This window comes from Erythranthe guttata, chromosome 3 (assembly GCF_056151865.1).
Source record: "Erythranthe guttata isolate IM_541 chromosome 3, IM_541, whole genome shotgun sequence".
Taxonomy (NCBI): Eukaryota; Viridiplantae; Streptophyta; class Magnoliopsida; order Lamiales; family Phrymaceae; genus Erythranthe; species Erythranthe guttata.
The window spans coordinates 13,901,624-13,916,674 of NC_142535.1; the positions used below are offsets into that span (position 1 = coordinate 13,901,624).

At 36.0% G+C, this 15,051-nt stretch overlaps 2 protein-coding genes across 2 annotated transcripts; both read left to right on the forward strand.

Moving 5' to 3' along the window:
- The first annotated feature begins 520 nt into the window (after positions 1 to 520).
- LOC105971224 (cold-regulated protein 27) lies at positions 521 to 2,781 on the forward strand. Its single transcript, XM_088815565.1, has 5 exons — positions 521 to 849; positions 1,576 to 1,698; positions 1,816 to 2,056; positions 2,310 to 2,398; positions 2,521 to 2,781. Exons 1-5 carry the CDS (start codon positions 799 to 801, stop codon positions 2,575 to 2,577), a joined length of 561 nt encoding a protein of 186 aa, XP_088671691.1. The 5' UTR covers positions 521 to 798; the 3' UTR covers positions 2,578 to 2,781.
- Positions 2,782 to 8,379: 5,598 nt separating this feature from the next.
- On the forward strand, positions 8,380 to 11,504 carry LOC105971299 (uncharacterized). The gene is made up of 4 exons (XM_012996146.2): positions 8,380 to 8,881; positions 9,135 to 9,330; positions 10,904 to 11,035; positions 11,248 to 11,504. Exons 1-4 carry the CDS (start codon positions 8,565 to 8,567, stop codon positions 11,368 to 11,370), a joined length of 768 nt encoding a protein of 255 aa, XP_012851600.2. The 5' UTR covers positions 8,380 to 8,564; the 3' UTR covers positions 11,371 to 11,504.
- The last annotated feature ends 3,547 nt before the right edge of the window (positions 11,505 to 15,051 follow it).

The following is a 15,051-nucleotide window of genomic DNA, read 5'->3' on the forward strand; positions in this document are numbered from 1 at the left end:
CTGTAATTATAAAAAAACCCCGACGTTGGTTTCCGTCTTACACCGACCTCCTTACAGTGTGATTTTTCTCACAAACTTTTTGATTCCGATGAATATTTCGTGAAAATTGTTAATTCTATCTCTGCTTAATGTTACTTTTTTAAGATAAAAATAAACCTTAGAAGGGTAATGGTAATACTTAAAAGTGTTATTATATAAGAAGAATAAAGATTTTGTGTAAATGCTCCCCTAAGGTTAATTTTTATCTTTAAAATGTTGCATAAAGAAATGCTACATCTACAGGAATAAAATCGACATTTTTTCGGGAAAAATCAAACCATAAAGGGTCAATGTAAGATGGAGACAAAGTTTGTGGGATTTTGATAATTACGAATAGGTGGGGTATTTTTTGTAATTTAGCCTAAGTTCAAGGATTATTTAATAATTTATCCTAAGCAAACGAAGCTTCGGGAGAATGTGTGAAGATTGGATCAACAAGGACGCGTGTGATAGATATTTGTGTTGAATCCAATGGGGCTTTGGATATTTTTCGGGCATCCGAAAATATCCTGACAACTTTCCTTCACTCACATTTTTGACTTTTAGCTGCTGACACATCTTAAAAAGCGGCGACACGTGGCCACCTCCTCCCTTTTTTTTCCTATTTCCCAACGGCCCGAACTTTAATTTTTTTTTTATTTTCTTGATATTACAAAAACCCCAACGTTGTCTTGATATTTTCTTACTAAAGATTTATTTCATTTTTGATTTTTTTTTTTGCTGGTTTGGGCGTTTGAATTTTCAGTAAAGAAAGTGTTGATGGAAGGTTCTAGAAATTCTATGGAGCAAGAAGAAACATCTACTTTGTTGGTAAAATTTCTATAACAAAATTCATCTCTTATATTTATTTATATTGTTCTTTTTTTTTTTTTTTTTTTTTTAATTATGTCTGAATTTGCTTAGATTAGGGGGAATCTAGATTTGTTTATGTTTGTTTTATGCTATATACTCAGATGAATTTCATCGGGTTATATTATATTGTAAACGCGTATGCATTCGTATATATATATTTTACACACATCCATATGTATATCAACCGTCAGTATGTGATTGGGTGTGAAAAAATTAAACTATGTGACTAGTGACCAGAAGGGTTCTTTGATCTTGTTTCATTTGTTAATGTTTGAGACTACAAGTTTAATTCTCGGTTTTTCGTATTTGTGAGATTTACGTATTATCGAGTATTAAGATGGTGATGTATACTGTATATATATATATATATATATATATATATATATATATATATATATATATATATATATGTGTGTGTGTGTGTATGTATTTGTATTTGTATTTGTGTGTGTTGAGGTTGTTAAAACTGGCGAAAGAACAAATTAGCATTAAGTTGCTCGATCTTGAAATCTCGAATAATCGATAAAGAAGGCAATATTTGAAAGTGAATCGACCTATTCCTTCGGCATCCTTGCTCTAATTCGTTCTCGATCGACACTATACTACGATTTTTTTTTTTTTATCTTCTTGAATCAAGAAATCCTTCTTTTCGAGTTTAAAAGAAATTCATTTGTGCATTATCAGGCAGCAGAATCGAACCCCGTGGAGTGGACAGACGAGAAACATTATTCGTTTCTCAAATCAATGGAATCTACATTCGTCGACCAGCTGTACAAATCTCGTAAAGCATCTGCTGCTTCGGGCCAGGTTTCAACCTATGTTCTTTTTTCGTCTAATAATTCAATTATTATTATTATTATTATTATCTCTTAATTACAAAATACCATTTCACATTAAATAATTAAAACCCTTTTAATTATATAGCTTAAGGTTCTTCGCGATGGCCGTTGGTCTACAATCGACTTGAAAAGAGATAAATCTGTTCGAGATGACGTGTCGAAAGTTCCATTAAGAAACCCCTGGATTAAACATTATCGGGGTTCGAATCTACAGCCAATCAGAAAATTTCAATCTTCGAGTGCGAAATCTCCGTTAGCAAATACTCAGAATCGAACGCGTAACTTTCAATTATGGCGCCAAGATTCTTCTATAGGCAGCACTACAGGTACCGTCACTACTCCGATCCGTTTTTTTTTTTTTTTTTTTTTAAGGCCTCGTTTGGTTTGCAAAATAAGATAACTCAAGATAGGAGAAGATTAATACACCATTCTCCAATAATCAAATATGATCAGATTATTTAGTTAATCATGGCTTGTCTTGCCAACCAAACAAGGCCTTAAAGTAGATTTTGTACAAATTAGCATCACTGTCTGATAATTTTGTTTCCTTTGCTATTGTGTCGTTTATTTTAAAATCAGAAGCGACAGATCAAAACTTCAATGAAGAAGGGAATTCCGATACGAAAAGAACGAAAACAACTACCGATGTAGTTTCGAGCAACGATCAAGTAATTCGATTTTTTTTAAATTTTTTTTTTAGCATATATGTTCTTTATAGAACATTTTGAATTAATCTCGTAATAAATTATACTCGTCTAACGGGATTGTATTTCTACATTGTTCGATTCAGGTTGTCCCTTCTAACGATATTGTTCGAGTTCGAGTTGATGATGTCATTGAAAAGTGAAGACCATGTTCATGTACCTCTTAACTAAAGACTAGGATCCTTGTTTATTTCTTGTAATTATTTTGGCAGAGATTTTTGTTTTTTGGTTCTAAGTTCTAACTGTACTTGTACTGTACATTTTGAGGGAAAAAATAAATTTGTATCTCCAAATTTCCAGGAAAATCCCAAATATTCAATAAAATTTAATTATTTGATTAGTTATTACTTATCTTGCCAATCAAACACATTGATTCAGAGGTCATGTAGTATTTATTTATCGTTCATGTACACACCAATATCCGTGTGCGTGTTTTTATGTGTGAATGAATTGTATATCGTTCGTTTCAGTTTTAATAATACCATTTCAACTTGTAACGTAATTTTAACCATTTTTTAGTCTGAAATAGGCAAAACTCAAAACACAAAATTTGTAGTTGTTCGAGTTAGATTTCTAATCCAACTTGAATCACTAAGATTGGATATCGTATGTGATGCTGCTCAAATATCTATTGGGCAACCCAAAAGTCTTTAAACCCACAAGGGTAGAGAATGCCGAGAGTCACTGCCACGCGTCCAAGGTAGTCGAAGGGATCGCTCCACTCGTTAACCTACAAAACAGTTGAAAACACTAGGTGACACGCCGGGGGTGGCCCGACGATTGTCCTCCGACGCTCAAGTTAGAAAACTATCACAATATAAACAATTAATATTAATTAATTGCCTAAATAGTGCCTACCTTGTTGTGTGAATGATAACACATATTTATAGGTGGAGTTTGATGTGGTTTTCTTGTTAAAAACCAATGTGGGACAAGTTGAATGTAATTAAGAATGATAATTGGATTTTCCCTCTAGATGGGCCGATTTGGGCACCTTGGGCCTAAGTCCAATTACACACATCATTAAGCCCCCCTCTCGCACGTCGTTGGGTCATGGGCTCGTGGCCCTGCCTGTGAGTAATTAAGAAATAGTTGCTCGAATACGTAATTTTTTTATTGTTGTTGGAGTCTCAAATTAGTCCAAAAGTTGATTGTATAGATCTCGCATGGGCTGAATTGACGGGGCGTGCTAGAGTTTTGGGCGACAGAAATTTCCAAGTCTCGGGCGAGTTGGTGGAATTTCCATTTTTTTTTTTTGACGTGTTGTAGTCGTAATTCCCAAGGTTCGGATTCGTACCAATGGTGATGGGAATATCGAGGGCCGATATGTTGTTGTTGGTTGCTCAAACTTCAAGGGTAGATGTTTGATGGCTAGAAGCGCCAAGGTTGAGAGCAAAAGTTTGGCGACTTATGATATTGGCATGTGCCTCGAGGAAACCGATTTGTTGTGGGGTGCGTCTTGAGGCTTGAGTATGTTGCGAAATTCAATATTTGGTCGCGCGACTCGAAGTACTTAGAAGTTTTGTCGAAAAACTTACGGGGTTTCAATGTTAATGTGGCATTTTAATAAATACATAGATTGTCTTAACACGTGAGAAATTCCACGATATTGGAAGTTACAAGTTGTAGTGTGGAAAATTTAGGATTCGCCGGTGCAAATTTTGCGAAATTCGGAGTTGCTTGGAGAAAGTTAGAAGCAAAAGAATGTTAATGCTTGTATTCCAAGAAAAGGAAAATACTGTGGGTGGTCGCAGCTCGGAAATTGAGGCGGTGTGATGTCACGCGGTAAGGAACACTCGTGCGACTGGGCAGCTGCAGCCGACCGAGTCAACTCGTTCGGCTCTGGGTCTTCTCGAGTCAACCCGGTCGGCTCTGGGTCACCTCGGATGGGCCTGGTATTTGGCTCGAAAAAAGGTGGGCTGAGTGGGTTGTGACGTCAGCTAAGAAAAGCGTGATGTCATCCGGCGCAGGTATCGAGGCGGAGCTAAGTGTTAGGGTAGCGTGACGTTAGCCATGTGCTTGTAGAAAAGACTGCGTGACGTCAACGAGAGAATTTGTGATGTCATGTGGCTCGAAATTCGAGGTACTGGTGACACCATCTTGCGGAAGATTGCGGGATGGTTGGTGCCTGCCTACTGCCAAGGGCTACTTTTATAGGCTTCGAGGATCCATTATTCATGCAACGACGTTTGAAGTCATTATAGCTCATCGTCTCACCTGCAGAACACGAAAACAGCAAATACAAAAATATTAGCTTCAAGAAGACTATAAAGAAAACTAACGGAGCAATCAATATGTCCTAACTCCTCTACCCTTAGAACATAAAGTCAAAGGGTCGAAGCAATAATCGCTCTACTTCAAAGGATTTTGCCATCGCGCTGAGTCTGAGGGTTTTCCAATTTCGGCGAATTTGTTTCACTCCATGTTTCTTGTGAAGCCGCTTAGGGACAAAGCTCCTAATTTTTATTTTCATCCCCGGTCGAAATGCAAGTTTTTGAAGAAAAATGATTATAAGTGGGGGAGCTGGAAAGAGTGGTTCCTATACGTGCGGAATGATTGAGAAGTTCCGTCTGTATGGGGTGAAGTGCACCCCGTTGAGTGGAGTATTTTTTTTTTTAGGAAGTCAACCCTTTGCCTAAGTGTTCTATTTGAACTTATTATGGCGTGTCAGACTACCCTGAGCTTTAGTTGCTCTATTTTTGGAGCTTTGGGGAGTGAGAAAACAAGGTTCGGGTTGGCCAAACCCTTTGGATCCTTGGTATCTTCCCCTTTAGCTATTTCTTTGAATCTATCGATTTTTTAGAGGCATTGAACAAAAATGCGTAGAGGAGATAAGTTGTTGATGTAGAAATTGCGGCGGGCGTTGTACCCCCGACTAAAATAGTTTATTAAGAATCATGCGGCTGGCGGTATGCCCCCAAATATTGTGCGGGGCGGTATGCCACCGACTTATTGCTGAAACGAAATTACACGGGGCCCATATGGGGCAATAACATATATCAAGTAAAGTATTTTTTCAGGATTGTAATTGTTCTAGAAATTCTCTCAAGTGTCGTTTTGGATAAGTCTTCCGAGTGCTCGATTAAGCTGGAAGCACTCCTCAGTAGTATGACCCCGATCTCTATGTTATTCACAGTAATGATCCGAATTTTGTCGTTCTGGATTCTCTTTCATCCTTCTCGGGGGTTGTAGAATACCCTTCTGTTCTGCGATGATCATCATGATAACAAGCTTATCCTTGAGAGGTGAGAACTTCTCGAATGTGCGATTTTTGGCGAGACTCCTCTCTTCTTCTCTATTATAATTGTGGCTTCCCTCGTCGCGCTTTCGTTTAAGGGGTACCCTCATCCCCGCGGTATCCTCAATCCGAACGTACTTCTCAGCGCGGTTCAAAAGCTCCTCTAAGGTCATAGGGGGTCGGCCTGCGATGGATTCTTGAAAACGAGCATGCTTCAAATTGTGTTGCAGTATGCCGGCTAACATTTCGTGATTAAGGTGGGGCACTTCATGTACTGCTTTGACAAATCGTTGCAAGTAATCTCTCAGCGACTCTCCGTCCCGTTGTATGACCTTGAAGAGATACGATCCAGTTTTGGCGTATTTTTTATTTATAAAGTATTGGTTAAGGAAACGCGCCGCTAGTTTGTCCAGATTGTCTATGGACCCTCCGGGCAATCTGTTGAACTAAATTTGTGCCTGATTAGTTAGCGTGGTCTAAAAAATCTTGCAGTAAACTGCGTTACTAAGGCCGTAGAGGTCAATCTTGGCGTAAAAATTATTTAAGTGATCTTGGGGATCCCCGGTTCCATCGAATTGGGGCAGATTGGGGATCCAAAGTCCGAGAGGCAACACTTCTTCCATAGTAGCCGGAATAAATGGGCTAATTCGGGTGGGGAATGCTTCAAAGCGAGCGGCCATTGACCTCGAAACTTCTCGTCGAAGGCTTCTTGAGTTACGGTCATCGAAGCCCTCGCGACGCCTTCTCGTTTCTTCAAGTCGGGAATATCTATATCCAGGTTCATTTCGAAGGGAGTTTCCACGGTGAAAGGAACGTCTGCGGTACTTTTTGTCTCGAGACTCGTGGCGTGGATCGCCCGGCCAAGAACCACTTCTCTTTCGACGGTTATGCGCTGCTCTCTCCCTTGAAGGAGCCCTTAGCCTCAGAGGGCGTGTTGATCTAGGATGTGCTTCCTTTCGAGGGGGGCGGTCCGATGATGGGTCGCGCTGAGTCGATCGGCGGTGAGCGTATCCTCGAGGGGCTCGTTCGGAGGAGAAGCTCCGGTCGCTGAGTGTCACTTTCTCCTCAGAGTCGTAAAGTTCCGCGATCGGCGTGATGGATTGGATATGGATGGAATTCGAAAGATCGTTTTCCGTCGGAATTGGCTCTTGGAAGTTGGCTCCGCCTCGAGTAGTAACGTACTGCGCCACCGCCTCTGTGCTGCCCAAGTTGCTGCGTTGGCCGCTGTTTCATCCATCATGTCTTGCAACTCCTCCGCCGACATCTGAACGACCGGCTCTGAAGACCTCGTTGGGTGGGCCGCTCCTGTAATCCTTTTCCTTCGAGACGGCTCTGGGACTCCACCGCTACCTTGAGACGGTTGGTTGGAATCGCCTTGACCACCTTTGTTAGCTGCTCCCGTAGTTCTTTTACTTCGAGGCGGCTCTGGGACTCCGCCGCTATCTCGAGGCGGCTGGTTGACATCGCCTTGACCACCTCCGTTCGTGACACGCGATCTAGTTTGCATTCCCACAGACGACGTCAAAATTATGCTGTTCAAATGTCTATTGGGCAACCCAAAAGTCTTTGAGCCCACAAGGGTAGAGAATGACGAGAGTCACTGCCACGCGTCCAAGGTAGTCGAAGGGATCGCTCCACTCGTTAACCTACAAAACAGTTGAAAACACTAGGTGACACGCCGGGCGTGGCCCGACAATTGTCCTCCGACGCTCAAGTCAGAAAACTATCACAATATAAACAACTAATATTAATTAATTGCCTAAACAGTGCGTACCTTGTTATGTGAATGATAACACATATTTATAGGTGGAGTTTGATGTGGTTTTCTTGTTAAAAACCAATGTCGGACAAGTTGAATGTAATTAAGAATGATAATTGAATTTTCCCTCTAGATGGACCGATTTGGGCACCTTGGGCCTAAGTCCAATTACACACATCAATATGAGAAAGGTATTCATGAATCAAGGAACACTTTACACAAATTTGATAATTTGAGTTATTTAAAATTCAAAATGTAACTCATTCATGCATAACTTTGTCATCCGACACCTAAATTAGCTAACTCTTGTTGAATTAGAAAGCTAGCACATAGCTACAATTTCGCATTTTGTATTTTGCTAAAATCGGACTAGAAAATGGTCAAAATCTCATTATAAGTCAAAACGATATTAGTTAAATGCAAACCACACGTAACATTTCAGTTCAATAATTAATCGAGTCACGCTCGAACAATTTGGATCGAGTCGAACACGGATGAAGTTCGAGCACCTTGATTTTTTTATACATATTGTACCATCTTGTTCTACTCAAGTTGAAATTCATAACTTAGTGAACGAAAAATTCAAGATCGGTTTTATTATATTAACGAATTGAGATCAAACAAGCTTGCAGTGGTCAATTTCATATTGAGTTATAAAATTTAATTTGCTTTGATTTTCAGCTCTAATAAAGCAATTTAAAGAATTATCACATCATTAAATATATTTTTTTTTTCTCCTTTATTATTTTAACTTTATTTTCTTAGGCGATATTTTTTAGAAAGTATTCTTAGTAAATTTTGAAATTGAACATTATAAAACATATTTTGACTTGATATATATATATATATATATTTTCTTAGACATAATTAACTAGTTTAGTATCATTCAAATTATTAATTTTTTTATTAGATTAATATATATTAATAATATATTAGTTAGATGATTGTTAAACCACCAATAGATAGATAATAAAGTATGTAAACCTTGTAAACAATAGTATACTATAAAATCATTCTAGTCTGAAAGGGGTTGCCATAATCAAACTTTCCCCAAATTCAGTTCGAATCCTCCATCCCAATTTTTTTTAGGGTTCCAATTGCACACAAAAAATCCCAATTATCTCCCTCCTCCAATGCCTCCATTTAATCCCGTATCTAGGGCGGTGGCGCGTCACGTTTACCGCCGGAATCCATTCCGGGGGCGCGTATCAAATTACTCCAATCACGATCTGATCCGGTGTTCGACTAGCATTGCGAGGGCGCCGCAAATATTTTCCGCGGCGGATAGAACAGTTAGCGGCGGAGCATACACGAAATACAATTTTCGAGACTGTGAAAATCCCAGGAATATTAGCAATATTACTTTCCAGAAAAGGGGGTTTTTGGGATGCAATGACGACCAAGAAGGGAATATGCTATCAAAAGTTTACGAAGAACGACGTGTTTTAGGGTAATTTCTTTCTCCATTACTTACCTATTTTATCGTTAAATTGCTTTTTTTTTTTTTTTTTTTTTTTGCCCCTAAATATAATTCATTGTGCAATTTTTTTTTTCCGTGAAGAATTGGTGTATTTTTGGTGGTAATGCATGTGAATTAAGTAATTGTTGAAACTTGAATATTTGTCTTGAACTTCAAATTTTGGTTGATAAGTCTGAAGAGCCACAATTTTATGGGAATCATTCATTAATCTTCTGATTATTAGGTATTCGCCTGAACAATTGTTCGATGTCGTTGCTGCTGTTGACATGTATCAAGATTTTCTTCCATGGTGTCAACGATCCGAAATACTTCGCCGCAATCCCGATGGTACTTTTGACGCTGAGCTAGAAATTGGCTTTAAATTTTTGGTTGAAAGTTATATCTCTAATGTGGAGCTAAGCAAACCGAAATTCGTTAAGGTAAAAGATTTGAGTTTTATTCGCCTAGTTCTTTTTTCCGTGCCTTGCTCTGTTCACTGAATATTAAGTGACCTTCCTTTCATTTTTATTTTCACTATCTTTGTTATTTATGCCAACATTGCTTCTCCGAAAAGTTTTTCCTTAATTGAGCTGCTATGTTTCAGGTTGGAGGTTTAGGATATCTAGACAGGGTTGTGTGGTATAGAAACTGATTGATCACATAACATTTATTATCTGGTCAATGATGAATTTAGCTATAGCTGTATTGTTGTTTATTGGCTTAGGCCTCGTTTGGTTGGGGAGAGTAGACATGATTAACTAAATAATTGGAATTTTTTTGATGTTTGGTATCCCCAATAACTTGCCGGGGCGACCCGCAAATATTATGTTATCATGGCTTATCTTGCCTTTGAGGGAGCTCTTTTGTTGGATGTCATGGGGTCCGATAAAATAATTGGGTTTTCATTAGATTATTTAATCTTATCTTGGCTAATCTTATCTTGACAGCCAAACGAGGCCTTAATGTATAGATTTTTAAACATTGTGAGAAACAGTTTGTAATTATAGTTACTGTTATCAATATTTATAAAGTCACTCACTTGTGTCTAATATACTGTGCTTATATTTCCTATAAAAAATTAGGGAAGAATCATAGACTTCTCTTTCTGTCTATGTATATATATGTGTGTGTGTGTGTGTGTGTGTGTGTGTGTTTTCTTTATGGATTTGGGATGTTATCATGCATGTATTCGTTAACATAGAAATGTTAAATATGTAGTTTGGCATGAACTTGAAGAAATCTTTTAACTGTGTCTGTATTTTAATGTACTAAGTAATACATGTAGTTTCAGCTCCATAGTTAATGTATTATGCATCTATTCATGTACCCATTATACTCATGGAACTTAAGGAAAATGGAAGAATAATCTTTTTTTGTATTCAGTAATGTATTTGTATTGGGAGTTTTTACTGGAGAGGCGACTTTGCTTTGCTACTAGTAGAACTGTGTTTCTTTTTTTGTTCGATTGGTAGATCCAATATGGATTCTTGATTTAAGATAATTGATTCTTGATGAAGTGTATTTTTGGCTATTGAGCTTCTTCACAGAATGTAGGCTCTGCGTCATTCAATCTGTGGTTTAAATTCTCTTTCATGTATTTTGCCTTAACATGAATGGAAGTTTCATACACGCATAATAGAGAGTGAAATTGTAACTACATTAAAGCCATGGTAGAGCGAGTGTAGTGAAAGGGATTGTCTGAAAATACGGTTTATTTCGAATTTCTCCTTTCAGTCATGGTCAGCAGTCTGAAAAGTGAGAATGCTACAACATTCATGCATTTGTATCTGATATTTTTTGTTGATTGAAAATATATATTTGTTTTGATAATGTTGGAGGTAATAACTGTCGAGGGTTAGAACCCAACTCTTAATAATTGTCTAAAAGGTTTAGCAAGTACGATCAATTACTATTTCACAAAGGAATTGTCGGCATATTATACTGCACGCAAACACTTCGTTGATTGTAGCCGTGGTAACATTTATCATATCGTTTATTTATGTTTTATTGCAGACAACTTCAACACAGAGTAGCCTTTTCGATCATTTGATCAATGTCTGGGAATTTAGCCCTGGACCTGTTCCAGGAACCTGCAGCCTATATTTCTTGGTGGACTTCAAATTCCAATCACAATTTTATCGACAGGTGAGTTTCTTAAATTTATTTTAAATTTAATCCTTCGTATTGACAATCAATAGCATGTGTGAAAACCTGGCAACAAGTGGATATATACTCTAATATTCATACATGTGAATCGACTCTCAGATTGGCTTCTAAGCCCCATTTGATCTTCGTACGTTGACCTACTATAAAGTGTCGGAATAAAAATCAATTGGTTAAATAATTTTGGATTGCAGATTGCGAATATGTTCTTCAAGGAGGTGGTTTCTCGGCTTGTGGGTTCGTTCAATGACAGATGTCGGCTGATATATGGGCCAGGTGTGCCAGTTCTTGAAAATACTTATGATCAGAGAACATAAATGCATACAACATATGCATTTGTCATTGGTCGCCGTAAACGTTGTCGTTCAAAACTCTGAATTTTTGACAAAATACCAGATACTATTTAAATACCTGTTTTTTCTGGGTTATATTATTCACTTGCACCTGGTTATTTGCTGCCTATGATAGATTGTGTCTCTATTCCCTTAAAAAAAGGGGTAAATTACGGCAACCCCTGATGTAACGTTAAATTACGAAAACCCCCCTCCTTTTTGGGTAATTACAACCATCCTCCTGGACCATGTATTGTCTTACATGTCTACTCTTACGGTGTCAAATTTTCTTACGATGTCAAAATTTACCTACTGAAAGAAGGGTTTTTTTTGTAAGACAATACATAGATGTGGGGTGGTTGTAATTACCTAAGGGGTTTTTTCGTAATTTGACCTTACCTCCGGGATGGCCTCAATTTACTCAAGAAAAAATAAAAAATTGTGTCCCTACTCTCTATTATGTTTATATCATGGGCTTATATTGGTTGGGCCTTCGTAGTTGGTGTGTTCTTATATTAACCTCTATTTATCGGTTGGGCCGTCGTGTAATGTCGAAAAGCCTCGGCCTACTAAAGCCATTTTTATTTTTTGTATGATGAAAAAATAATAACTTAATTATTGGGGTGGGTATATGATAATACATATGTGGTAAGATTAAGACTTTGAATTATGTACCACACGCAACTATGTGAAATTTCTACCATATAACTTGGAGCACAAAAAGTGAACTAGAATTGCCAATTTAAATATGAGATTTGGTGTTTTTTTCTGGTTGTTATTTATTTATTTAGTTATTGTCATAGATGTGAGACTTCTTGTTGGATCGGTTGATTATGGACCAATTATTATTTTCGTTCGAATTATTTACAGAAAGAAATCCTAATTGATTAATAAGATAATCAAAATATTATGTATTATTTACAAAAAGAAAATCGTTAAGTTTAACATAAGTTTTATGAAATTTATAGACTAATTGTGTTAATTGTAATTTAAAATAAAAACTATTTTTTTAAAAGTAGGTTGTTGAAAATTTCTCTCTATCTCTAAGATGTTTGGATTTTTCAAAAACTTCATGGACATGAAGAAGAGAAATGCTATCCCCACTTGGACCAAGACATAATTTTTACCTTGTTCAAATAACAATTAAGGTTGAGCAGGTTAGGAACGACGAATCTCTTTATGATAAACATATCAATTTTGCAAGTTTGTTATTGCGGGTAGTTCCTACTACAAATGATCGGACTAATGATGTATACAATACTTAAATTCTCGATGTAGATGCTAAGAATGAATTAAATCATATGGTTATATATCTCAATCTTTCTGACTTGCTCCTACGGAACCAACGTCGAAAAGATTGAAAATAACTCATTCACAACCACTGGTTATTCCTCGAAAAGTTAAGGATTAGTAATTGTTTTTAGAAATCGAGAACTGATTTGGTCTTATGCATACGCGAGGAAGGTAATCAAAAAAGAAATAAGATGAGTTCTTCTCGCTTGGGTTGCTTTATTGGTAGTCTTTACATTTTCCGTTTCACTCGTAGTGTGGGGAAGCGGACTCTAAAGTACGACTACTTGAGTTCAAGAAGCAAACCGTATCAATTGTTTTATAGGTAGTTTATGCAGCGCATTTTGAACTATTTCAAATCAAAATCTGCTTCGAATAAAAATCTACCGATTTCGAATCCCATTGGAGTCCTATGGAGTAATATAATGTAGTCTATGATATGAACCATATTGTGTCTTTCAACGATTCCTGTATTTGTATTTCGAAAAGAAAGGGATTTAGATTATTCCAACCTAAATTTCTTCCGAATTTTTCGATTCAATTAAGGGGAATGGGTTGTTACTATCTTTACTTTATATATTTTGAGCAAGACGGGGCATTTTTTTTTCTTCTTTCCGTCTTTACTATTCAAAAAAGAAGACGTTTTGTTAAGTGAATGCACACTGATAATGAATCGACTAGCGATGAAACCAACTTATTCCTAGTCTTAAATGTGAGATCGGATTTATATTTTTCCTTAAAAAAAAAAGAATAGTAGGATAGGGTCCGCAATGATGCATATTTTCTCACACGAGCAACATCCAATTTTCATTAAATAAAAAAAAAATTACAACTTTTATCATGGTTTTCAGCTTTGTTTTATGCTATACCTGTTGAATGTTACACCGAATGAATTTTTACTGTTGATCTACACACATCAATCTAGATCTATATATGTTTATGTGTTTATGAATGATAAATATATATCCAGTGTATTTTATCCGGTGTAGCATAGTATAAACATTTATTCAGTAAAAAAAATAAACTAAATAGAATCCACAAAAATGGGTAGGAAGATAATTAATGTAAGTGATCCATTTATTCAAAATTATAGTGTGACCCTTTGCAGCCCAAATCGCATTCAAACTTTAGATTTTCTCTCAAAACTTTATCCAATAATTCATTCACTTTAGAAGATCCCTCCAGCTGGAAAAAATTATTGACCATATTTTTTAAAGTGTGTGGGGGTAACCATTAAAATCTAAATCCACATTTTCATTGGTTACTATAATTTTTATTTTATTTTATGAATTGATCTTTGAATCATAAAAATTCCATCTGCCACAAAAATATTTTATTTTGATCCTTTTCATATTTTTTCACAAATAAATATTGCAATCAAAATCAATGTAATAATTTTCACATTAAAGCATCTTTCCCATCAATTTTTTTTTTTTTTTTTGCAAAGATAACAATTGATAAGAGGATAAAGTAGAAATTATTGAGGTGCAATTTTGTTATTTACCAATATGAGATGCGTGCATTCACCTCAACCATTGAATTGGGAATTACATGTTGTGGTTCGACTTCCGACGATTGTTGCCATTTATAAATCGAGTCTAAAAAAATCGAAAGAAAAACAAACTTTCTATCGAATGTATGATATAAAAATAAGATGATTACAAATAGTAGTGATTATGTGATATAAATAGCCAAACTCGGAGAATTCTAATCGAACTAGAGTCTATTATTGTCGTATTATTATTAGTATTTTCAAAATAATTCCAAATTTGTTTGGAAAATTGAAATAATATTTTGAAAATTGATGTAATTTTGATGAATAATTGGTACGTAAAATAATACTTCTTCCGCTTTAAATTAACTATCATTATGTTTTTCGTCAACTTTAGAATTCCAATATGAACTAATTACTAGTTTTCCATCTTGTAATTAGTGTGGGAATGGAAGGACTATTTTGTTATATATATATATATATATATATATATATATATATATATATATATATATATATATATATATATATATATATATATATTACTCCATGGGTTTTAAATTAAATTTCTAAGATTTCAACACATATTAAAAAAAAAACTAATAAATTACGAACAACTTTGAATATAATAAATTATTAATACATATAATAATTCCAAATCTGGAAACCTTTGAAATTATCAAGATTGATTCAATATCCAAAAACCAAATCTGCATCTTCATTGGGATTGAAGATTGGATATTATCCTCTATATTTGTGTGTGTATCTAGAAGAGTTTTCAAAGCTAATTTATTCATAATCTTTTAGTATTAATTAAATTTCTTAGACTAATATAAGATTAGCTAAGATAAAATTAAGGGTAAATTACACCAACACCCCTGAGG